Raw genomic sequence first — 27,600 nt, 5'->3', positions numbered from 1 at the left:
ATTGCTGCTGCTAATTGGTGGCCATGCCATGGTGCCTGCAGGAGCGAAACCCAGATCAACAAGCGCTTGTTCTACTGTAGACACAACACCCAGAGCCCAGGCTAGCGCCACCAGGCTGCGCTCATCAGAGTGAACAAACAACTACCGCTAATAAACAACCATAATGCACACACAACCATCTAAATCAAACAACTAGTGCTAATACACAACCAACACACAAAACTAACAGTAAGTCTTCTAACTCAAGCGGGCCATGCTGAAACATGATCAATACCCAGTGTTCAGAGTCAAACACGCAGCTTTTGTCCTGAAACAGTATGTAGGGTCGGTATGCAGAGACAGAATACATATGTAGGGAGGGCAGTCAGAGGATGACCTGGTATTGGGCCCAGCTCAGCACAGCCTGGCCAGTTGGTGTGAATTGATGGGCTTTTCCATGGTGCATATCCTAGAATGAATTCCCCCTGTAGGACCCTCTGCCCGTACATGTCCACAGGGATCCAGGCATCAAGAGACATGACACTTTAGCCCTGCACCTTAGTCACGCTCCACTGCACTGCCTCATTGGTGCAAGTGGCTTTACACACAGGCAGATCCACCCACCCCAGTAGGCCAAAGCAACTTCTCTTCTCATTCTCTCTCTCTGGGTGTATTTAAGTCATTGCTTTATGTCAGTTTACCCAGATAGAATAGCTATCCGGTGCATGTGACAATAAAAATTCTCTCTCTCTCCAGAGAGGGCAGATATGTCATTGTTGTCTCTTGTCCTATATACAGCCAGACAAATAGAAGATGGCAGTTTATATGAAAGCAGTGGTGCATTTGATGATTTGGATTATATAGTTACTTTTTAATTTGATGGAATGACTTCACAGAGAAGGGTTAGACTACAGTAAACACTCATCAACAGTTTGTCAGTCATTTGTCTGAATACTATTTCCACTGAAAAAAATTATGCACTATAAATTGCATGAGGTCAGGTAAGGGTCATATTGACCTCCCCAATCTCATCACAAATTGATACCAGCAAGCCAAAATTCACGACTTAGCGTAGCTAACTTGATCCGAGTCCAAGAACTTCAGAGAGGAAATTCTATTTTGACTGAGGGTGGGGGACAAATTACCCATTCACAATATGCTTACTAATGACATGTGTGATCAATACTACACTAACAAGCCTGCTACAACCTTACAAAGCCTGGATGCTTAAATACTTAAACCCATGCCAGTGCTGCTGGCATCTGAAGCAGAAAGTATGCCACAAATCAAGGTCGTCCTTTCATTTACTAACTCAATTTGGCTGTCTGACATGTTTGTCTTTTCGCTTTCCAAGTATTCTTCATCTGAGCACACCGTAGCACTGTACCAGTCAGTCGTTGTCCTGCGCTTCATTTGAGCACACAGTAGCAATGTACCTGTTTGTGTCTCAAATGGCACCCTATTCCCTATATAGTGCACTCCTTTTTGACGAGGATCCATCGTTTGTCCTTCCTTGTTACGGCATAAGGAGTCTTTTAGGAGGGGCTTGTCTGGTCCAGGCTGCTGAGACAGAAATAGCCTGCTGGCTGTGTGAGCTGACTGAGGTCCCATCTCCTCCCCAGTCTCAAGGTCTGACTGAGTGTTAGGGGTTTATGCTGACTACAGCAGACTGACTGAGTGCACAGACAGGGATCCTAGACGTGGCTGTCGGCTGGCTGGTCAGTGTGAACTAAGGAGAAACTGGAGAGGGAACCCGTTTGACCTCTAGTTCAGGACAGGCGAGGAGGGAGGAGGAGGCACTGCAGCTCTCTCTTTCTCTTCTATCACTGGAAGTCAAGAACCATGTGACAGCGCAGTAGCCTATCTCATACTTACACATTACTTGAGTTTATTGTTAAATGTTCTGCTAAGATACCGACATCTCTGGCGATGACCTAGTGTTGGACCATGTGAACAAGCTTAGCCTATAGATTTACATTTCACTTGAGTCATTTAGCAGATGCTCTTATCCAGAGTGACTTTCAGGAGCTATTAGGGTTAAGTGCCTTGCTCAAGGGCATATTGGCAGATTTTTCACCCAACAAGAACATTTCCCAGGACATAGACATATCTGATATTGTCAGAAAGCTTAAATTCTTGTTAACCTCTCTGGTATCATTGGGACGCTAGCGTCCCACCTCGACAACAGACAGTGAAATTGCAGGGCGCCAAATTCAAAACAACAGAATTCCCATAATTATAATTCCTCAAACATACATGTATTATATGCCATTTTAAAGATAAACTTCTTGTTAATCGCTATTTCTGACTTTTGTGAGTCCTCTCCTTGGCTGGAAAATGTCTGTATGGTGTTTTGTGGCTAGGCGCTGTCCTAACATAATCGCATGGTGTGCTTTCGCCGTAAAGCCTTTTTGAAATCTGACACAGCGGCTGGATTAACAAGAACTTTATCTTTAATCCTATGTATACCACTTGTATCTTTCATCAATGTTTATGATGAGTATTTCTGTAATTTGATTTGGCTCTCTGCAATTTCACCGGATGTTATTTGAGACAATGCATTACTGAACATAATGCACCAATTTAAACTGAGGTTTTTGGACATAAAGAGGAACTTTATTGAACCAAACAAACATTTATTGTGTAACTTGGAGTCCTGGGAGTACCACCAGATGAAGATCATCAAAGGTAAGTGATTAATTTAATCGCTATTTCTAACTTTTGTGAGTCCTCTCCTTGGCTGAAAAATGTATGTATGGTTTCTTGTGCCTAGGCGCTGTCCTAACATAATTGCATGGTGTGCTTTCGTCGTAAAGCCTTTTTGAAATCGGACACTGTGGTTGGATTAACCTCTCTAGGGTAGGTGGCACCAAATCGTCCCACCTACGTAACAGCCAGTGGAATCCTGTGGCGCGTTATTCAAATACCTTAGAAACGCTATTACTTCAATTTCTCAAACATATGACTATTTTACAGCATTTTAAAGACAAGACTCTCGTTAATCTAACCACACTGTCCGATTTCAAAAAGGCTTTACAACGAAAGCAAAACATTACATTATGTCAGCAGAGTACCCAGCCAGAAATAATCAGACACCCATTTTTCAAGCTAGCATATAATGTCACATAAACCCAGAAGACAGCTAAATGCAGCACTAACCTTTGATGATCTTCATCAGATGACAACCCTAGGACATTATGTTATACAATACATGCATGTTTTGTTCAATCAAGTTCATATTTATATCAAAAACCAGCTTTTTACATTAGCATGTGACGTTCAGAACTAGCATACCCCCCGCAAACTTCCGGCGAATTTACTAACAATTTACTAAATTACTCACGATAAACGTTCACAAAAAGCATAACAATTATTTTAAGAATTATAGACACAGAACTCCTCTATGCACTCGATATGTCCGATTTTTAAAATAGCTTTTTGGTGAAAGCACATTTTGCAATATTCTAAGTAGATAGCCCGGCATCACAGGGCTAGCTATTTAGACACCCAGCAAGTTTAGCCTTCACCAAACTAATTTACACTAGCGATTACAGTGAAAGAATACCATGCTATTGTTTGAGGAGAGTGCACAGTTTTGAACTTGAAAAGTTATTAATAAACAAATTAGGCACATTTGGGCAGTCTTGATACAAAGTTTTTAACAGAAATGCAATGGTTCATTGGATCAGACTAAAACTTTGCACATACACTGCTGCCATCTCGTGGCCAATATCTAAATTCCACCTGGGCTGGAATAATACATTATGGCCTTTCTCTTGCATTTTAAAGATGGTACCATTATTTAATTTTTTTAAACGGTTGTTTTTCTTCTTTGTATTATCTTTTACCAGATCTAATGTGTTATATTCTCCAACATTCCTTTCACATTTCCACAAACTTCAAAGTGTTTCCTTTGAGATGGTACCAAGAAAATACATATCCTTACTTCAGGGCCTGAGGTACAGGCAGTTAGATTTGGATATGTCATTTTAGGCGAGAATTGAAAAAAAGGGGCCTACCTGCCGCCTCTAGATGTGGGTTAACAGACCCTGAGATGGTCTTTCCTATGTGTAATGTCATCATGCACTGCAAGAGATCAAGACACAGGAACGGCCAGGCTCGGAAATAAGAGCCTGGGTCACAACATGCATTTTCATGATCAAACGTGAAGAGGGGAAGGTAACGAGGCCGGTGGGAGCGTAACGAGGCGAGGCGGGGGCACGTTGTGTGATTGAGACCAGTCCCTCCGCTCTTCCACTATTGATAGGTCAAGCAGACAGCCTCCTTACCCTGCCGTCACCGATCCCTCGCCCAACTATCTCCATTCCCCGCTGCTCGCCTGCACTCTTCTCTACCCTCCCTCCCAGCCTCCCCGTCTCTCCCTCCCCCTCCCTCACACATACTAATGGTGTGCAGAAAGACATTAGCCGCTGCGTTCTCTCACTCCCAGTTGCCATGTCTTAGACTGGAGCGAATGAGAGGATGAGTCTGTCAGGTTGGATGTTGTCGCAGTGATTTGTTATTGCTGCTCTTGTTTCCCATGTTGTGTGGAATCGACCGTCCAAAAAAAGAAAGCTGATTAATGCATGATGTGACGGTTGGCTCACGTCTCAGGTTTGACACACAATTCATTGCATCATGTAGCACTAGTCAGACATTTGTGAGGTAAAACAATTCTTCAGCCTAATGATAATCTATAAATATAACTTTATAGGCTTGTATCCCAGATGGCACCCGGTTCCCTAGTGCACTACTGTTGACCAGGGCCCATAAGGCCTCATTTGACTTTTGTGACCATAGCCCATCCCATCTTTCGAGATTATGTATTTTAATAACCTTTATTTTAGCAAGTAATCCCATTGAGACCAAGGCCTCTTTTTCAAGGGAGCCCCTACAACATAATAAAAACATACAATACTATAAGAAATTTAAGATGATATGGAGATTATTATTTTTTATTTCACCTTTATTTAACCAGGTAGGCCAGTTGAAAACAAGTTCTCATTTACAACTGCGACCTGGCCAAGATAAAGCAAAGCAGTGTGACAAAAACAACAACAGAGTTACACATAAACAAACGTACAGTCAATAACACAAAAGAAAATAAAATAGAAAAATCAATCTACAGTGTGTGCAAACGTAGAAGACTAGGGAGGTTGGCAATAAATAGGCCCTGGAGGCAAAAATTATTACACTTTAGCATTAATACTGGACTCATAGATGTGCAGATGATGATGTGCAAGTAGAGATACTGGGGTGCAAAAGAGCAAGAGGGTAAGTAATAATATGGGGATGAGGTAGTCGGGTGTGCTATTTACAGATTGGCTGTGTACAGGTACAGTGATCGGTAAGCTGGTCAGACAGCTGATGCTTAAAGTTAGAGAGGGAGATATAAGACTCCAGCTTCAGTGATTTTTGCAATTCGTTCCAGTCATTGGCAGCAGAGAACTGGAAGGAAAGGCGGCCAAAGGAAGTGTTGGCTTTGGGGATGACCAGTGCAATATACCTGCTGGAGTGCGTGCTACGGGTGGATGTTGCTATGGTGACCAATGAGCTGAGATAAGGCGGGGCTTTACCTAGCAAAGACTTATAGATGACCTGGAGCCAGTGGGTTTGGCGACGGCTATGTAATGAGGGCCAGCCAACAAGAGCACAGAGGTTACAGTGGGGCTTTGGTGATAAAACGGATGGCACTGTGATAGACTACATCCAGTTTGCTGAGTAGAGAGTTGGGGGCTATTTTCTAAATGACATCTCCGAAGTCAAGGATCGGTAGGATAGTCAGTTTTACGTTTGGCGGCATGAGCGAAGGAGACTTTGTTAGGAAATAAGAAGCCGATTCTAGATTTAATTTTGGATTGGAGATGCTTAATATGAGTCTGGAAGGAGAGATTACAGTCTAACCAGACACCTAGGTATTTGTAGTTGTCCATATATTCTAGGTCAGAACCGTCCAGAGTGGTGATGCTAGTCGGGCAGGGGGGGTGCTGGCGGCAATCAGTTGAAGAGCATGCACTTAGTTTTACTAGCATTTAAAAGCAGTTGGAGGCCACGGAAGGAGTGTTGTATGGCGTTGAAGCTTGTTTGGAGGTTCGTTAGCACAGTGTCCAAAGAAGGGCCAGATGTATACAGAATGGTGTCGACAGAGTATATTGCTATATTCTATTATTGAGAGTATAGCAGACTCATTGCGTGTAGATTTTATGGTGGGATTGGTATTCCACTGAAGCTACTCTGTGTGACAGGGAAAAGGGTGGTGCTGTGTGTCCTCTGCTACGGATGTGACCATAAAACCTAATGTATTCAACAGCTGAAATACAGCCGTTAAAACGGTCAAAGGCAGCTTGATTCATTCTGTTTGTCCTGGTGGCTGGTGCCGTGCTGAACCTGGGATATGAAACAGAATAGAACAGTATGATGAGGGCCAGTGTTTGGATGTGCTCTCCCACCTGCTTCTCCCTAGTCACACACACTGATACTGCTGCCTTCTCTGTCTGTCCCCTGTCCCCCACAGTCACAAAGAGAGAGGTAGTGGGTAGGTATGTATGCTTTCATCCAGCCCCCCAGCACAACTGCTGCTCAGCGTACTAAGAAAGCCCACACACTCTCCTGGAGACAGGCCGCTAGATAATAACAGAAAGGCAGGCCCATGCATTCTGCTGATTGACAGTCTGTCTGACATGTCTCTGAATTCTACCTCTCCTCCTTTCCCCCTCTTTCTTTTCACTGTGATGATCAATTTACCACCAATATTGCCTGTGTCCCACTTCTCTACACACAAACACAATCATCACTGTTTTGTTGTTTCTGATCTTCCATTAACAAAGGAACCCTAGTCAAAAAATCCTCTAGGATCCCCCCCAAAAAAATCTATTAGAAATTATCCTATAGGATGTTATCCTTATAGGACCTGCACAGTTTAACACAAATGTTCAGGTATTTGTGCCATATTTAGCTGTGAGATTGTCCAATAAAGCTGTATTTATCCAATTGTAGTGTCCATACAATGTGGTCTGAAATAACAATGAATAGAATAATGTCGATACTATGGCTTGATAGGTTATAATAAGTAGGCATGGTGAATTATTTGGCTGCTACACAGTCACTATGGGAGCTCTTTCTAGAGCGCCTGGTTAAATTGTACATAAGAGCATTTTTTAAACTCTGTAAATGGTTAAACTAGGGAGAAATGTGTGTTCACAATCAACCTAAATTGAAATGTTGATTTATGTGGACAGTATGTGTTACTACACTATACCCTGATGAAGACAGCTTGTCTGTCGAAACGTTGGTTATTGGGTTACTAAATTACTGCATCTGAGCACCTAGTGTACAGCTCTCCTTTTCTTTTTCAAGGTAGTAAATTACACAACCTCCTGTTTTGACCACATCGAATTGAGGGTAATTACACATACTTTTACCTCCCCTAGTCAAAATATCCTATAGGATTAGGGATTTTTCCAATAGACTGGTTCCAAAATCTGATAGGATTCCAATACAAGAATCCAATAGAAAAATCCTATAGGATCATATTAGATAAAATATAATCCTATAGGTCCAATAGGACTGTCTCCAAAATCTGATAGGATTGAATCTATCCCATATTGTGGTGGTGTGTTGAAGAGGTTGAGAACCTCAGGGAATGATCACAGTTGATTGCCTTCAAAGATATGGAGATTGTGTTCCGGAGAGACACAGGAGAGACACAGGAGAGACACAGGAGAGACAGCTCCTCAGTTTACTGGTCTTTCATTTTGATTGCACTTCAACATAAATGTTCAGGTTTCTGTGCCATATTTAGCTGTGTCAAGAAAAAACTACATATTAGATTATTTAAGATTATTCTTGTAAATATCCTGAATGTGGACAGTATGTACACAATATGTACACAATTAATGTACACTACATTAAACAACCTCGTGTTTTGACCACATCAAATTGAGGGTAATTACACATCCTTTTTACATCAGATTAGTGTTATTATTATACATCTTAATTGTAATCACAAGTTGCAATGACACAAAATTGAATACTTAAAACAGATCAATATCACTGGTTTTGTACCATTGATTTTGTCATACGCACCAGCGGTTTTAGGACTTCTACAATCATTGTCAAACTCAAATGGCAAGAAAATTCAGGGTGCTCTCTGTATAAAAGTCGCTGGCCTCACACAATTTGAGAGTCAAACTATCACTCAAAAAACAGCCAACTGTTGTAAGTGTTGATATCCTATGGCAGGTCGTGATTCGTTAAAGTTAAATAACAAAGCAACTTGTTTGTTTCCTTCCGCGTTTCGGCAGCCTCACAAAACTTCCGACATTCTAGAATTTAGATGGATGTATTCAGCAACTTCTCTTTAACCAGTGATATGTGACTTCATCTCAGATTCACTGTGGCTTTGAATAGTGTTCATTTAAACAGTGCATACACACCAAACATTTACCCCTGCTCTATTGATTTCAACTTGATTGTGATGACAAATAAGTGCTGCGTTTCTCTTTCCGTTTTAGTGACCCCCAAATCAAAACGCATCACACCAAAATGTAGCTGGTTGTCTTTAGACGGTTTTCCTCTAAGTGATGAAAATATTTCCAGTTTCCATGTGGTTTGAGAGTTGTGTTAGTTTCAACAGCGCATACAAACGGATTTCCCCCTTAATTGCCACTTGTCAGAACAACAGGGTTTTTGGTGCATATGCAGTTTATAAGGGGATAATTTAAAAAATATATAAGTACTATGATTACTATTGTGGCACATGTATATGTAGGTAGCGCATTTTATGTTTAGGTTTTTAATATATCACAAACTGTATTGATTATTGATTTGGAGACTTCAAAACAGTGTTTTGACTTCGGGCTATTTGTCAACGGGAAGGAGCGACATCAGCATTTTTAACTTATGTTTTTGGAATATAAATGGAACTTTCAACTTTAATTTCCATTTATATTCTACTTATTTAGGTAAAAACTGTTGAATGAGTCCAAAAACTCATGAAAAAGAGTTTCACATAATAAGGCACATACTGTATATTTAGCAAAAACCAACAATATAAACATTTCTCATCTGCTATAACTATACAGTGACTTAAACATTATATGCAAATTGCTACAATTTAGCTAACTAGTCAGCTGATGGGCAAATTGTGGCTAACAGTTGTTTCTTAGCTAGCATTAAAAAAAAAATGTTGCCCGACGAAAATATGACAAACTTAATCAGGAAATACTGTACTCACACAGTGAAGGATATAACAGTTAGAATCTCTGTTTTCTAACGTCATTATTCTATACCCAGCCACAGGCAGCGAGCTGAACTTGGTAGTTAATTAATACTGCAAGCCTGTGTTAGTTATGACGTCGCCAGTCACTCTTAAAGGGACAGGTTTTCTTACAAGTGAATAAAACCAGAAATGAATATAGAACTATTGTTTTCTGATCAACGAAAATGTTGTAATTGTTGTTGTATTGTAGTGGAACTAATGACAACAAACTATAATTGAATGGGTTAAATTTGAAAAAAGTTATAATAGGATTCTGATTGGGGTGACAAAATCCTATATGATTGCGTGAATCAAATAGGGTCCAATAGGATTACTTTTTATTTCCATTAGGAAAATAGGATTCTGGTAGAGGTGACACAAAATTGTGAGAATCCTATATGATTCTGTTGGAAAAATTACTAATCCTATAGGATTTTTCTGACTAAGGAAACTTTTATTCCCTTGATATTTCCTTGTCTTAGAAAATACATAGTATTCCTTCACTCCCAAGAACAGTTCAAAAAGAAAGGTATTGTATTGACTTGTTATATGACAAGTCAAACAATAGAGGCTATATCCTCTTTCATAGAATATTTCATTTTCCTATTGCCGATATATGACAGGAAAAGTCACTTTCGCTGATGAAGCCGAGCACAAACACCCTCAAGCTATGAAGGCTTATATTTGTATTCTATTAATGATCTCAGCTAGGCATTATTAACATCAGTCAAGACCATCAGTCACGGTAAAAAGGTATTGCCACACAGACATACAGAGGTGTAGGATGTGTGAAATGCAGTTGTGTCTCTTTGTATATGAAAGGTCAGTCCCATTATTTATCTAGGAAACTTCCCCCTGGTGCATTGACCATTCCAACCCCTACCATTATTATTTTGTATTTGTTTTTATTTGCAACAAAAACAAGTGATAGACAACAGTACAGATGAAAATAATATATTTTTTAAATGGTGTGCAGGTGTGGTTGGAAGCCCATGGGCTTTGATGAAAACCACACCACAAAAAAACGATATGCAATACACACACACTTGATCACACATGCACCAGTACAATAATCAGAGAGAAAGCAGAGAACTTACTCACTGTATGGATCCTGGCTACACTTTACTAAACGAGCGGGAGATTACTAACACTCTCTCTCTCTCTGCTGACCCCCCTTCTCCCTCTCTCTCTCTCTATGCCCCCCTTCTCCCTCACTCACTCTATGCCCCCCACTCTCTATTTCTCTCCCTCTCTTGCTCTCAGCCTCTCTCTCTCTCTGTTGCCCCCCCTTCTCTCTATGCCCCCTCTCGCTTTCTCTCTATCTTTGCCGCCCCCCTTCACCCTCTCTCACTCTCTATGAGCCCCTCTCTTTATCTTGCTCCGCCTTTCTCTCTCTTTGCCGGCCCCCTCTCTCTTTTTACAGTGACTGCGAAAGTATTCACCCCCTTGGCAGTTTTCCTATTTTGTTGCCTTACAACCTGGAATTAAAAATACTTTTTTTTGTGGGGGGGATTTGTATCATTTGATTTACACAACATGCCTACCACTTTGAAGATGCAAAATATTTATATTGTGAAACACAAGAAATAACACAAAAAACTGAAAACCTGAGCATGCATCAACCCCCCCCCAAAAAAGTCAATACTTTGTAGAGCCCCCTTTTGCAGCAATTACAGCTGCAAGTCTCTTGGGGTATGTCTCTATAAGCTTGGCACATCTATCCACTGGGATTTTTGCCCATTCTTCAAGGCAAAACTGCTCCAGCTCCTTCAAGTTGGATAGGTTCCGCTGGTGTACAGCAATCTGTAAGTCATACCACAGATTCTCAATTGGATTGAGGTCTGGACTTTGACTAGGCCATTCCAAGACATTTAAGTGTTTCCCCTTAAACCACTTGAGTGTTGCTTTAGCAGTATGCTTAGGGTCAGTGTCCTGCTGGAAGGTGAATCTCCATCCCAGTCTCAAATCTCTGGAAGACTGAAACAGGTTTCCCTCAAGAATTTCCTCATATTTAGTGACATCCATCATTCCTTCAATTCTGAACAGTTTCCCAGTCCCTGCCGATGAAAAACATCCCCACAGCATGATGCTGCTACCACCATGCTTCACTGTGGGGATGGTATTCTTGGGGTGATAGAGGTGTTGGGTTTGTGCCAGACATAGCGTTTTCCTTGATGGACAAAAAACTCAAATATTTGTCTCATCTGACCAGAGTAGCTTCTTCCTTAATAACCTCTTACATCTAGACGTTCCGCTAGCGGAACACCTGCTCCAATATCCAATGATGGGCGTGGCGCGAAATACAAAGTCCTCGAAAATCCGAAAACTTCCATTTTTCAAACATATGACTATTTTACACCATTTTAAAGACAAGACTCTCCTTTATCTAACCACACTGTCCGATTTCAAAAAGGCTTTACAGCGAAAGCAAAACATTAGATTATGTCAGCAGAGTACCCAGCCAGAAATAATCAGACACCCATTTTTCAAGCTAGCATATGATGTCACAAAAACCAAAACCACAGCTAAATGCAGCACTAACCTTTGATGATCTTCATCAGATGACACTCCTAGGACATTATGTTATACAATACATGCATGTTTTGTTCAATCAAGTTCATATTTATATCAAAAAACAACTTTTTACATTAGCATGTGACGTTCAGAACTAGCATTCCCACCGAACACTTCCGGTGAATTTACTAAATTACTCACGATAAACGTTCACAAAAAACATACCAATTATTTTAAGAATTATAGATACAGAACTCCTTTATGCAATCGCGGTGTCAGATTTTAAAATAGCTTTTCGGTGAAAGCACATTTTGCAATAATCTGAGTAGATAGCTCGCCATCACGGGCTAGCTATTTTGACACCCACCAAGTTTGGCCCTCACCAAACTCAGATTTACTATAAGAAAAATTGGATTACCTTTGCTGTTCTTCGTCAGAATGCACTCCCAGGACTTCTACTTCAATAACAAATGTTGGTTTGGTTCCAAATAATCCATAGTTATATCCAAATAGCGGCGTTTTGTTCTTGCGTTCAAGACACTATCCGAAGGGTAAAGAAGGGTGACGCGCCCGGCGCGTATCATGACAAAAAAATTCAAAATATTCCATTACCGTACTTCGAAGCATGTCAAACGCTGTTTAAAATCAATTTTTATGCGATTTTTCTCGTAAAAAAGCGATAATATTCCGACCGGGAGTCGTTTTCGTTCAAAGACTGAAAATGTAAACATGGACTCTTCTCGTGCATGCGCGCCCCAGTCTCATTGTTCTCAGATCGACCACTATCCAAATGCGCTACTGTTTTTCAGCCATGGCCTGCAAAGTCATCATTCAACGTTCTGGCACCTTCTGAGAGCCTATGGGAGTGTTAGAAAATGTCACGTTACAGCTGAGATCCCCTGTTTTGGATAGAGATGATCAAGAAGGCCAAGAAATGGTCAGAGAGGGCGCTTCCTGTTTGGAATCTTCTCAGGTTTTGGACTGCCAAATGAGTTCTGATATACTCAGACACCATTCAAACAGTTTTAGAAACTTTGGAGTGTTTTCTATCCAAAGCTAATAATTGTATGCATATTCTAGTTCCTGGGCAGGAGTAATAATCAGATTAAATCGGGAACGTTTTTTTATCCGGCCGTGAAAATACTGCTCCCTATCCATAAAAAGATATGTTTGGGGAGTCTCCCACATGCCTTTTTGGCAAACATCAAACTGGTTTGCTTAATTTTTTCTTTAAGCAATGGCTTCTTCCTGGCCACTCTTCCGTAAAGCCCAGCTCTGTGGAGTGTACGGCTTAAAGTGGTCCTATGGATAGATACTCCAATCTCCGCTGTGGAGCTTTGCAGCTCCTTCAGGGTTATCTTTGGTCTCTTTGTTGCCTCTCTGATTAATGCCCTCCTTGCCTGGTCTGGGAGTTTTGGTGGGCGGCCCTCTCTTGGCAGGTTTGTTGTGGTGCCATATTCTTTCCATTTTTTAATAATGGATTTAATGGTGCTCCGAGGGATGTTAAAAGTTTTGGATATTTTTTTACAACCCAAAGCAACCTGTTTGGAGAGATCCTTTGTCTTCATGGTGCCTCTTGCTTGGTGGTGCCCCTTGCTTATTGGTGTTGCAGACTCTGGGGCCTTTCAGAACAGGTGTATATATACTGAGATCATGTGACAGATCAAGTCCACCTGTGTGCAATCTAATTATGTTACTTCTGAAGGTAATTGGTTGCACCAGATCTTATTTAGGGGCTTCATCACAAAGAGTGAATACATATGCACCCACCACTTTTCAGATTATTTATTTTTTGAAACAATTCATTTTTTTCATTGCACTTCACCAATTTGGACTGTTTTGTGTATGTCCATTACATGAAATCCAAATAAAAATCTATTTAAATTACAGGTTGCAATGCAACAAAATAGGAAAAACGCCAAGGGGGTGAATACTTTTGCAAGGCACTATATCTCTCTCTGCTGCCCCCCTCTCCCTCTCTATGCCCCCTCTGTCTCTCTCTTTACCTCTCTTTCTCAATGCCCCCCCTTCTCTCGCTCTCCTCTCTCCCCCCTCCCCTCTCTCTCTCCCCTCTCTCTCTCTCTCTCTCTCTCTCTAGCATGTCAGTCAGTAGAGGATTGCCCAGGAAAGAACTCCCCATGAGACACAATGCTGTGTGCCACAAATCCCCCAACACTTAGACAAATCCCCCAACACCTGCTCCTCAAATCCTTCATGCACACACAATCATATTCACAAACATATTCACAACCACATTCGCAAGAGGGATAACAGCAGCTATGTGTCTTCAAAGCAAAAAGGCAAATTAATCTAGTTTAACGTTACATCTGATTACAATGCAACAGCAACATATTTCCGTCTGTTCAAAGGTTTATTGGCTGGGGGGATGGATATGCTGGTTGCAGGCATCAGGCATCATTGCAGGAATATTTTCAGACTGGCAGTGCAACTGTAGTGTCGTTTTAGCACTGGTAAAATAGGGTGGTCAAATGTGAGCAGTAGGATATTTGTTTGGACCGGAGCAGACAACAGACCCTGTCTCAATGGTAGCATAAACAACCATATGGAAAATCCTGGAGAGAACACTTTACCAACATAAATCTGGCCACTGTATCGAGCTGCAGCTTAGTGGCTGCGGTAACGCCTGGAGGGGTGGCAGAGGCAATTGATTCTGAAAGTGGCTGTCTGAGGCTGATGCTGATGGCTGCTTCCAGCACTGTGAAGTAGAGTAGTGACTTTGAGTTTGTTTTTTATGAAGGTGTTGGAATGCTAAAATATTGACCAACTACAATGCATTGTGTGCTGGAGCAGAAAAAGCTTGAGCACCAGTGGGAAGAGGAGGAGGAGGAGGGATGTTTTATTTTCGAGCCCATCTTTCTCCAGTGATCATCCCCTGTGTGATGGCTTCATGATTTATAATAATGCTCAGTGGAGGCTCTGCTGGGGCCCTTCTGCTCTGGCGCCGCCCGGCCTTGGTGAGATGCACCGATTAGATGCTCAGTGGAGGGAAGTTTAGAAACTGCTTTACGGCTCTGTAGAAGGTAGATATCAACAAACAGGCGGGGGCAGCTTGAAAGCAAACCATCAAACAGGAGAGATTGTAGCACAAAGGAAGAAACAGGCAAAGCCACAGAGACAGTCGACAGTCCAATCGGCGGGCGTTTCTCTTATATGATAGAGCCTCATTTCCTCATTCGTTGACTTCCTAATTAATTCCTAATGCGCATTGGGAGCGAGATAGCTAGGGGCCCGGTATTGGCTACAGAATAGACACATTGTCAATCCCAAATGACATGTGTCTGTACCAGCTCACTGTCACATTCTGACTTGTAAAGGTGTTATTTGTTAGTGTTTAGTTTGGTCAGGACGTGGCAGGGGGTATTTGTTTTATGTGGTTCAGGGTGGTTGTGTGTATGTGTCCATGGAGAGGGGTATTTGATTTATTAGTCCAGGGTTTTGGTTATTGTTCTATGTTAGTTAATTTCTATGTTCTGTCTAGTCATTTGTATTTCTATGTTTAGTTAATTGGTGTTGGGGCCTTCAGTTGGAGGCAGCTGTCTATCGTTGCCTCTGATTGAAGGTCCTATAATTAGGGGTGTGTTTGTATTGTGGATTGTGGGTAGTTGTATTCTGTTTTGTCACACACACACACACACACACACACACACACACACACACACACACACACACACACACACACACACACACACACACACACACACACACACACACACACACACACACACACACACACACACACCACACACACACACACACACACACACACACACACACACACACACACACACACAATCGTTACACTCACCTGCTAATCCAAGCTGACATTCTTTCTCTCCAACAATAGAGTGACGGAAAGCTTTATCTTTCCATCACTCTATTGTTTGGTTTAAGTCGTCAGAAATATTTCAGATTGAAAGATCACTCCATGATGAGCACACTAGATCGACACATGAGAGAGAACTCAGGCCTCTGAGGCTAGCCTTTCAACTATGTATCTTCAAAGTGCTTTTGGTCTGACATTCAGTCCCACCAGCTTCCACGACAGACACATGGCTTCTTTATATGACGTCTGGCACGTCCCCTGTGATATCCCACAGAAAGACATTACCACAAATACACCAGAGGAGAAACATGGCCAAAAACACATTAAGAATGTGTGTGAATGTGTACAATGCAGACAATGGATGGGTTTATGAATATATCACTCAAAATTATGTGTAAGGAATATTTATTTTACAGCATTTAGTATGATGATAACTTGCTGGTGAACTGTACAAATCTGGAGGACTGCTGCTGTTATGTAGATTGAAATTGTCTTGGACAGGCAACTCGTTCTTACATAGCAACAACCAGGAGTATCATAAGCTGCAACATAGAAAGAAGAAGGGAGGCATTTTATCACAAAGGGAGAATTAACTTCAAAGGGACTGAAAATGTTCATGTGGAATATAGGCATGGGGATAAATAATTCATGGATAATTTCTCCACCAGAGTAATGTGCTGACCGAATTTGTCACACACTGTATGAATACATAAGTTGTGTGTTCGCAATCACGTGTTTAAGGTCTCTGCATTCAGATGGTGTGGTTTCTATTTGCCGTTGCACCAAGTGAAACTATGTAACTTACACTCGCTTCACGGTAAATTAATTATAAGGCAGTTTGCCTTGAGAGGGAAAATAGAGGAGGCTTGATACTGCTGCTGGAAAATGTATCTTTCCTGTCTCTGACTGACTTGAAGGCTACGGTAGTAGGGAGGGGGGAAGGAGAGGGGGAAGAGGTAGAAGGAGAGGGTGGGGTGGGCAGAGAGGGGGAAGAGGGCGAAGGAGAGGGTGAGGGGAGTGGAAAGGGTGAAGGAGAGGGGGAAGGAGAGGGTGGGGTGGGCGGAGACGTGGAAGAGGGCAAAGGAGAGTGGGAGGGGAGGGGAAAGGGTGATGTGAGTGGAGAGAGGGAGGGGAGTGAAGAGGGTGAATGAGGGGGAAAGGGGTGGGGGGAGAGGGAAAGGGGAGCTGGAGGCTGTGCAGACATTCTCAAAGCTGTTCTAAAAGTCTGTCCTGCTGTCAATCTTGGGCGGATGCATCTTTAAGAGCTGTCATTTAGATGGAAAGGAAGGCAGTCAGCAGTAACAACAGTGTGCTTGTTAGAGGGCAGCAGGCAACCCTATAGTAGATGTTGCCACTAACAATGTAGAACTCTTTTCAGACTCATCACAGAGTGGCCTTGCTTGGCTGAGCTTTTCTCAACGACTTACAGAAATGCTGTGCTCGAGAGGAAATTATCAAATACATTTTTTTATTTAAGGATGGTACTTGGATTAGATTTTCAGCTGCAGGGACAGCAGAGTTTGAAAATGAGACTTGGTTAAAATGTGTTCTCTTGGTTAACTTGGCTAGCTACTGTTAACATCTTTCTCTGCTGCACTTTTGGTTGCAATGCCTCATTCAGTTGTCTCATTGTTGTGGTCTGTAATCATATAGTTAATTAGACCAATTGAACGATGCTCCTTAGACCTCTGGAAAAATATCATTTGTGTTGTGCCAGCCAGTGTTAAACCACCTGAGATCAGAATACATTAGTACTGAGTCCAAAGTAGGGACAACTAGAATGTCTGAACATCAGGTGAAAAATCAAGAAATCCCTGCATGGTTTCAGATGCACACATTGTTTATTGAGTGCAGCATTGTCTTTTGTACCACAAACGAACACATGAAAATCTCTGGATTTGGGTACACTGCGTTTGAACTGAACAGTGGGTGAAACAGTAAATTGAAATGTATCGTTTAGCCTACAGAATGATGGCTGCATGTTTTCCTGAATGTGGTGTAATTAGTCAGCTTTTATAGTGATGCAAAGTAGCTGAAGAGGCTCCATTCATATGAGTGAAAAAGGCTCTGTCTGTAGAGAGTCCCTCTAATGAAAACAAAATGCTAAATACGTCTTTGAGTGGAATAAATTCAGCTCTGCTGGTGTGCTGAGAATGTGTTCATTTTCCTCCATTTGATGGAACTGTTTGCTTTCTCCAAAGGGAGGCCTCGTCTCAAGGTTGTTTTATTTCTCAACTTTACTCAGTGAATGTTGCGTTAATCTTACTCTTACTTTATAATCCCCCACCTCCCCTCTGCTTTCATTATTCTGTGTTTGTGCGTATGCGTACATGCACTTGTGTGTTTGCATGTGCTTTCTGTGAGTGCTTCTGTGTGTGTGTGTGTGGTGTGTGTAGACTAAGGTCTATGCAAGTCTGATACATTAGCCTTTATGGCAGACTGATTCAGAACTAATGTGGGTCCTGCTCTGCTGCTGATGCTGCTCTGGCCACATCCTCTAGGGACTACCTCAACAGGATGGGTACTAACTTGTGGGGACTAACTCAGCGGGGTGGGGACTAACTCATGGGGACCAATTCAGCAGGATGTGGACTACGTTATGGGACTGCCTCATGGGGACTAATTCAGCAGGATGAGTACTCCCTCATGGGGACTAACTCAGCAGGATGGGGACTAACTCATGGATATTACCTCATATGGGACTAACTCAGCAGGATGTTCATTTTACAATCTAAACAGTGATTACTCTCCAAGTTTACCTGGAGTCAACATAGAAACCCCAGGCTAAATGCAAGTCAGGGAATCGATTACTTGAACAAATAATGCTTGTAGATTAACTACTGTTAATGTGGCGGGACTTACAGTGCATGCACCAATGAGGGTTAAGAATTCTGTTGTTGTACTGTTTTGGTAGTCTATTGGCTCAAAATAAGCTGTGATATACAGTCCCAGTCAAAAGTTTTTGGACGTGTAACAGTGTAGGTTCCGTCCCTCTCTTCGCCCCAACCCAGGCTCGAACCAGGGACCCTTGCACACATCAACAACTGACACCCAAGAAGCATCGTTACCCATCGTGCCACAAAAGCCGCGGCTCTTGCAACGCAAGGGGAACAACCACTTCAGGTCTCAGAGCGAGTGACGTCACTGATTGAAACGCTATTAGCGCGCACCACCGCTAACTAACTAGCCATTTCACATCGGTTAAAGACGCACCTACTCTTTCTTGGGTTTTTCTTTAATTTACTATTTTCTACATTGTAGAATAATAGTGAAGACATCAAGATGATGAAATAACACATGGAATCATGTAGTAACCAAAAAAGTGTTAAACAGTCAAAATATATTTTAGATTTTAGATTCTTCAAAGTAGCCACACTTTGCATTCGTGACAGCTTTGCACACTCTTGGCATCCTTGAATGGCAGGTAGCCTGGCGGGTTGGCGATTTGGCCCAGTAACCTTTCTGGATTGAGCAGACAAGGTAGAAATCTGTCAATCTGCCCCTGAGGCAGTTAACCCCCAACAACAACTATTCCCCAGGCACCGATGACGTGAATGTTAATTAAGGCAGGCCTCCCGCACCTCTCTGATTCAGAGGGGTTGGATTAAATGCGAAATATATATTTCAGTTGAAAGCATTCATTTGTACAACTGACTAGGTATCCTCCTTTCCAACCCCCCTCTTTTTCTCTGCTGTAGACTATCATATTAGATGTGGATTGGTTGTCATGCTTTGAAAAATGTCATACCATATTAAGTGAGAGGGCCTTTAAGTATGATTTCTCTTACACGGGGAAAGAACAGGGAGAGGCATCTCTGACAGTGATTGTGTGTTGATAAACCATTCGATAAGGCCTTTAGTTGATGTTTCGATGTCCTGGATATGCTATAAAACCTGGCATTCCTCTTAAATCACAACACAAGTGGGATTAGATGTTGGCCACTCTAAGTGTCATCAGTGAGCTCCGAGGGCTTTGTTGAGGACATGACAAACGAGTGCATAAAGTCAACTGGTGCGTGACGTACGGGAGACAGAGATGAGAAAGTGTCCTGAGGAGGGTTTTGTATCCAGTCTAGATGAGACGAGGCTGTTTAGACCTGATACTTTAACTACCCTCTGCTGCTGGTTGTGATGTTCTCCTTACTGTGGACACTTTATTGTTGATCTTATCAGGATAATTTCATCTTTACCTGGTTTATTTTATTGGTTGAGAAATATTTTACTTTTGCGGTCTCATGACAATAACATCTCTCCCATTCTCTCCCTTTCCTTCCCTCTCTCTCTCGTTCTCTCCCTCTCTGTGTCTTTCTTTCTCTTGCAGCCTGAAGAATCAGATATGTGTCCAGTGAATCTTGAAGAACAAAATAAACCATTGGATTGATGTCAGACAAGCTGTGGTCAGCTTGCCCCGCTTTTTCTGCCTCTGCTCTGCTTTCTCTCTCTACCACACACACACACACACACACACACACACACACACACACACACACACACACACACACACACACACACACACACACTGTCTCTCTCTTTCTCTGTCTCTCTCTCTCTGTCTCTCTCTCTCTGTCTCTCTCCCTGTCTCTCTCCGTGACCCTGCTGGCATACAGTAGGAGAACAAGGGGTTTTGTAACGCTTCATCTCCACAGCATCTCTCTCACCTGTCAACATAAAGCTTCTGCAGAACTCTTCTCATTTTGGCCGTGTGATCATCAACATTCCACACTAACAGATGTTCAGTATGTTTAAAGACAATGGTCCAACAGCATAAAAGTTGATCGGATAAAGGGACAGTCCCCTCAATGCATGATGAAACGAACAACCTGCAACTTCATGCTAACCATGCTTTTTGCTTTCGTTGTGTTAGAGAGAGGAATTGTGGCATTTTGACTTGAGGAATACATTATTTTTTGTAGTTTATTTACCTCTGAAACAGAAAATGTATAAGAGAACCTATATGTAGGTAATATATTGTTTTTAGATTTTATTTATGAGTAATTTATTTAAACAATTGTATTTGGATTGCCTTTAGAATTAGTTTTTTCTTTCAGAATAATGTATAACATTATAATAATGGTTTAATGATTGGGTCTACAGTATGCTATACAGTCTTACAATAACATAATATCCCTGGTGGACAAAAGGTTTTGTTGGCAATAATAATGACAATTTGAAAAATGCCTTTTAACATAATATATATTTTTAAATTTCTGGAATTGATCTTTCTGCGTCCCTAGCAGTCTTGGAAGGAGAACCTAGATAGGGATCTATGTTGTCAGTGTTCCAGGTCTCAACATGTGTTCTCTGTTCCTCCATGTGGTTTTGAGGTTCATATGTGGTCTTCGTCTCAGGGAGGTCCCATTGATTACTATTGTTCAGATTCATGATTCAGATTCATGAACTGTTTTAAAATGTTACTGCGTTCGTGTTCACTGAATTCATTCCAAAAAAGCCTTTTAGAATGTGTAAGTAATACAGCCAATTACAGTGAATTTGAATCAAACCATGTAATTCTGTAATGGTGTAAAACATTGCTGTTATGATGATGATGTCTTATTCAGAGTTGGAGAGTATTTAAAAAGCAATCCAACTTTAATATACAACCTTATTACAACATTCTGTAGCAACTCTTTCATTCTAATATGTTATTCGAACATCAAAGCTACGTTATGACAGAGCTTCCTGTTGCCATAGCAGGTGTTTTAGTAGAAATGTCTATTTGTTCTTACTGTTGTGGATTAAACAGTTTATTGGTAATTGGGAAAGCAGATGTATCTTTATACAGATATAAGTTATTTATTTTCCTGTCAGTACAGTGCAGTCAGTGTCTGTCGACAGCAAAGATGTGTTTTGATCAATAGCCTTGATAAATGTGTTAAAATGTATTTTTGTGCTCATTTATAAATAACTGATCTGTTTGTTTTGAAAGTACCAATGTCTGGAATTGTTACACCAGTTGAAACCAAGCCTTTTTAGATGTTTTGATAAGACTTCAACCGTTTTTATTTACTGCTTACTCAACAACAACAAAACACCAAAGCATGTTCATTGGCGTTAGAGAGATGGAGAGAGAAACTCACAAACATACATCAAATCTTTCTGAACTGAACACCAACTGAAGAAAAACATACAACAAATATTTCTGAACTCAACACCAACTGAAGCTGGCTCAACTGAGAGCCATCCGCCTTGTGAGATGCCACAGGCAAAAAAAAACTAATGTACAAAGTGTTTTTACTATTACAAGCAACTTAAGATGTACTCTGTGCACGAATGATTTACTAATTAATGCAACTCTGCGATCCACTGAATTGCTTTGCTCAGCCCAAGTCATAACGTTACATTCTGCCCAACTTTTGCATTGGATCTAGTGTCTCTCCCTCGATCTCCAGAGGAATGCCACCTCTCATACACCCTACTCACTTTGTGCGCTCTCTGGGTTATGTACTATACTGTGTCTGAAAAAGAATAAAAAGACACTTGCAACTATACTATACCACCTGTCCAGTCGTGTTGCTTCTTCGGCCTATGATTTCCTCCGAGCTGGCATTCTTATCCGCAAAGTTACATGCCCCATTTCTCAAAGGAAAATCGATTTTCACAGTTGACTGAAGATAGAGAATTCCTGAATACTGTTGTCATCCTCTGCTGTACCATTCCATATCAATATCAGGAGACATGGCAGTGAGCAATAAGAGTTACTACCCATCACATGCTTTTTACTGAGTAAGATACAGTGCTTCTATATGGTACTTCTATAAGGAGGTGGTTGCATTCCCATCGCCTGTCAGAGTCTAGACACCTCTGGTGAATACAACCTCTGTTCTTATCTAACCCTAGAGCTGAGCTGACTCTTTTGTCTGAAGGAGTAGCGCAGGTATTCCTCTATCTGCTATTCCCCTGGAATCAAAGTCAACCAGCTACACTATATAAACAAAAGTATGTGGACACCCCTTCAAATAAGTGGATTTGGCTATTTCAGTCACACCCGTTGCTGACAGGTGTACACAGACATGCAATCTCCATAGACAAACATTGACAGTAGAATGGCCTTACTGAATAGCTCAGTGACTTTCAACGTGGCACTGTAATAGGATGCCTCCTTTCCAACAAGTCAGTTTGTCAAATTTCTGCCCTGCTAGAGCTACCCTGGTCAACTGTAAGTGCTGTTATTGTGAAGTGGAAATGTCTAGGAGCAACAACGGCTCAGCCGCAAAGTGGTAGGTCACACAAGCTCACAGAACGGAACCGCCGAGTGCTGAAGCACGTAGCGCATAAAAATGGTCTGTCCTCGGTTGCAACACTCACTATCGAGTTCCAAACTGCCTCAGGAAGCAATGTCAGCACAATAACTGTTCGTCGGGAGCTTCATGAAATTAGTTTTGATGGCCATGTAAAGCTCACTGCCATTGGACTCCGGAGCAGTGGAAACACGTTCTCTGGAGTGATGAATCACTGGCAGTTTGACAGACAAATCTGGGTTTGGCGAATGCCAGGAGAAAGCTACCTGACCCACTGCATAGTGCCAACTGTAAAGTTTGGGGGAGGAGGAATAATGGTCTGAGACTGTTTTTCATGGTTCGGGCTAGACCCCTTAGTTCCAGTGAAGGGAAATCTTAACGCTACAGCATACAATGACAGATGAATCTGTGCTTCCAACTTTATGGCAACAGTTTGGGGAAGGCTTTTTCCTGTTTCAGCATGACAATGCCCCCGTACACAAAGTGAGGTCCATACAGAAATGGTTTGTCGAGATCGGTGTGGAAGAACTTGACTGACATGCACAGAGCCCTGACCTCAACCCACTGAACACCTTTGAGATTAATTGGAACGCTACCTCACTAATGCATTTGTGGGGGGAAAGAACACAAGCAATGTTCAAACATCTAGTGGAAAGCCTTCCCAGACGAATGGAGGCTGTTACAGCAGCAAATGGGGGACCAACTCCATATTAATGCCTATGATTTAGGAATGAGATGTTCGACGAGCATGTGTCCACATACTTTTGGTCTTGAAGTGTATTTTTTTGATAATTAACTTTTCTAATGAAATGTGCACTACTTTTGACTAGGGCCCATAGACCCATAGGGCTCATAGACCCATAGGGCTCATAGACCCATAGGACTCATAGACCCATAGGGCTCATAGACCTATGGGGCTCTGGTCAAACGTAGTGCACCATAAAGGGAATAGGGTGATATTTGGGAATAACATTTCTGTGTCCTTACCCATCCACATAGATTATACTCATTAAGCCACACAGACAACGGCAGCTCATCAGTAAAGCCCAAAGTCATTAATTCAGTCTTTTAAAATGTAAATAATAGGATGTAATTGGGATAGGTCCCAAATGGTTTAGCATGAGGAGGCGTGCTGGAGAAAAGAAGAGCATGGATAGGTGCTTTAAAGAGATTCACCGGTACTTTTGTATACTTTTTAGTCAGTATTTCTGAAGGACACACTCACGAGCCAAAAGTGCCCCCCGCAAATTGTGTACTACATCACATATGTACAGATATGTGCACCGCGTTATTGCTCCCTCTCTCTCTCACTGCTGTGTCCTCTGAGCCATTGGGCAACCTCATTGGATAACACTAGACAGGCTTCTTGCTGGCTAGAATTCAAATTGCTAGGGGGCTGGCCCACGTGGGGGGAAATGTAGGGAAAATGGTGTGGCAGAGCTTCAAGAAAACAAATGCTTTCAAACTAGGGATTTCATGGCTAATTGAGGTAAGACATTAATTCTGCTAATAGATTATGCATGTATGAACTACACATTGACACATCCATCCAAAAGCAGGAGGTTTAAAAAATACTTTCTTGGTTGCCAAAGTACCAGAGCACGTCTTTAAGGATCTTTATTGACATTAGAGGGCAAGGGCTCTCTCAAAATAACTTTATCTCAATTATTACTGACAGTTGCAAGCATGACATTTATATGTAGGCCCATAGATTGAAAAGATGGTTTAGGAACCGATTTTAATAGAGCTGAAAAAGCACACTGGGCACAGATGTCAGTTCAACGTCTAGTTTTGCTTTTATTTGTCAGCTAACGTGATTTCAACGTGATATCACCAAAATAATTCACCATGTCATTGGATTTAGGTTAAAAGTTGGGTTACAAAAGAAGTTCCGATACGCTGATGACTTTTTGCAAATCCAATCAGTTTTCCACATTCATTCAATGTCATCACATATAATTTTTGTTGTTGAAATTACTTGGAAAGAATGTTGATTCAACAAGTTTTGCCTGGTGGGAGACGGCCTCTTAGTCCAGTTCACTAAGAATTGTGATTGAATGTAATCAACCACTTATAGTGGATAAAAAACTATGTGACATTCATATTCCTCGACTAACTGCACTCAATTAAAATAATGAAATCATCTGTAATTGGTATGCATACCTAGTAATCAGATATGTCAGATGTGAGAGAATGTGACTCATTGGATCGATGTAAAGCCAGTCAGTCAGTGTAGCTACCAGAAATCACAAGCAATGAAATGTAATTTATTCGAGAATGCAATAATATTGTCAGACTATAGTCTACATGGGTAAGTAGTAACACATGGGCAAATAGAGTAGCATCATTTCATGCTGTTTGTTTTTCTCTGGGATGGTTCTGCCTGGATGATCTCGTACCTCTTTTGAGTAATTATTGGGAAGGGAGGAGGAGAGGTGAGCAGAGGAGAGAGAAGGAAGAACCTTCCTGGAGGCTAGATGCAGGAGGATCAGAGCTGGGAGGGAATGTTGACGTTGGTTTCTATAGTTGGCTCCCATTCAGGCCTCTCTTTGGGAGAATGAGACAGAGGGTGTGTCCCAAATGGCACCTTGTTCAATATATAGTGCACTACTTTAGTACATTGGTATTGCACAATATAGGGGACATAAGTAGTTAGTGTGCCATTTGAAATGGGGCCAGAGATATTTTGAGGATTGGGGCTGAGGTGATAATGAGCCCAGTTTCCCATTGTGCGCTTAGCTTCCACCTACACATCTCTGGATCCACCTACACATCTCTGGATCCACCTACACATCTCTGGCTCATCCTACTGAGAAAGAACAACAGAGAGAAGAAAGAAAGAAAATTAACAATCTCACCTGATAGCAGAAATATCAACAATAAGAAGGAAAGAGGCTCCTTTGATTTGAATTCCAGGATCTGCATGTGAAGGAAGCCAAAATGTAATGTTAAATCCACTACGAGCCAGATACAGACTCCTCTATTCATAGCCAACAGGAACAACTGAACTTGTTTCAAAGAAGAGGGAATTAGAGAGCGATTAAGAAAGCTTAGCAGAATCTTCTTAACTATGCCAATGGCTGAGATTTCATGATTCGAGGGAACATGTGAATCCTGCCTATGCTTTTAAGTTATGCACACATCATCTTTGTGATGACATAGATACATCTTCCTTCCAGGACTGTGCTTTATTACAAATACTGAGGAGAGATTTGATTCACAGAAATCACAGAGATGTATTGGAAATATCTACAGTGAGGGAAAAAAGTATTTGATCCCCTGCTGATTTTGTACGTTTGCCCACTGACAAAGAAATTATCAGTCTACAATTTTAATGGTAGGTTTATTTGAACAGTGAGAGACAGAATAAAAAATAAAATAAAAAAAACGCATGTCAAAAATCTTATAAATTGATTTGCATTTTAATGAGGGAAATAAGTATTTGACCCCCTCTCAATCAGAAAGATTTCTGGCTCTCAGGTGTCTTTTATACAGATAACAAGCTGAGATTAGAAGCACACTCTTAAAGGGAGTGCTCCTAATCTCAGCATGTTACCTGTATAAAAGACACCTGTCCACAGAAGCAATCAATCAATCAGATTCCAAACTCTCCACCATGGCCAAGACCAAAGAGCTCTCCAAGGATGTCAGGGACAAGATTGTAGACCTACACAAGGCTGGAATGGGCTACAAGACCATCGCCAAGCAGCTTGGTGAGAAGGTGACAACGGTTGGTGCGATTATTCGCAAATGGAAGAAACACAAAAGAACTGTCAATCTCCCTCGGCCTGGGGCTCCATGCAAGATCTCACCTCGTGGAGTTGCAATGATCATGAGAACGGTGAGGAATCTGCCCAGAACTACACGGGAGGATCTTGTCAATGATCTCAAGGCAGCTGGGACCATAGTCACCAAGAAAACAATTGGTAACACACTACGCTGTGAAGGACTGAAATCCTGCAGCGCCCGCAAGGTCCCCCTGCTCAAGAAAGCACATATATATGCCCGTCTGAAGTTTGCCAATGAACATCTGAATGATTCAGAGGACAACTGGGTGAAAGTGTTGTGGTCAGATGAGACCAAAATGGAGCTCTTTGGCATCAACTCAACTCGCCGTGTTTGGAGGAGGAGGAATGCCGCCTATAACCCCAAGAACACCATCCCCACCGTCAAACATGGAGGTGGAAACATTATGCTTTGGGGGTGTTTTTCTGCTAAGGGGACAGGACAACTTCACCGCATCAAAGGGACGATGGACGGGGCCATGTACCGTCAGATCTTGGGTGAGAACCTCCTTCCCTCAGCCAGGGCATTGAAAATGGGTCGTGGATGGGTATTCCAGCATGACAATGACCCAAAACACACGGCCAAGGCAACAAAGGAGTGGCTCCAGAAGAAGCACATTAAGGTCCTGGAGTGGCCTAGCCAGTCTCCAGACCTTAATCCCATAGAAAATCTGTGGAGGGTGCTGAAGGTTCGAGTTGCCAAATGTCAGCCTCGAAACCTTAATGACTTGGAAAAGATCTGCAAAGAGTTGTGGGACAAAATCCCTCCTGAGATGTGTGCAAACCTGGTGGCCAACTACAAGAAACGTCTGACCTCTGTGATTGCCAACAAGGGTTTTGCCACCAAGTACTAAGTCATGTTTTGCAGAGGGGTCAACTACTTATTTCCCTCCTTAAAACGCAAATCAATTTATAACATTTTTGACATGCGTTTTTCTGGATTTTTTTGTTCTTATTCTGTCTCTCACTGTTCAAATAAAC

At 41.8% G+C, this 27,600-nt stretch overlaps 1 protein-coding gene across 2 annotated transcripts in view; it reads left to right on the top strand.

Annotated features, from left to right (window-relative positions):
* LOC115200383 (zinc finger matrin-type protein 4-like) overlaps positions 1 to 22,085 on the top strand; it is a 201,906-nt gene extending 179,821 nt beyond the window's left edge. For both annotated transcript variants that reach the window (XM_029763411.1, XM_029763410.1), the window contains exon 7: positions 19,918 to 22,085. In XM_029763411.1, coding sequence (XP_029619271.1) covers positions 19,918 to 19,945 — 28 coding nt within the window. In that variant the 3' untranslated portion in view covers positions 19,946 to 22,085. The remainder of the gene's footprint in view (positions 1 to 19,917) is intronic.
* The last annotated feature ends 5,515 nt before the right edge of the window (positions 22,086 to 27,600 follow it).

The sequence above is a fragment of the Salmo trutta genome, chromosome 9 (assembly GCF_901001165.1).
Source record: "Salmo trutta chromosome 9, fSalTru1.1, whole genome shotgun sequence".
NCBI lineage: Eukaryota > Metazoa > Chordata > Actinopteri > Salmoniformes > Salmonidae > Salmo > Salmo trutta.
The sequence above is the reverse complement of the archived record's forward strand: the minus strand, read 5'-3'. Positions and strand labels throughout refer to the sequence as shown.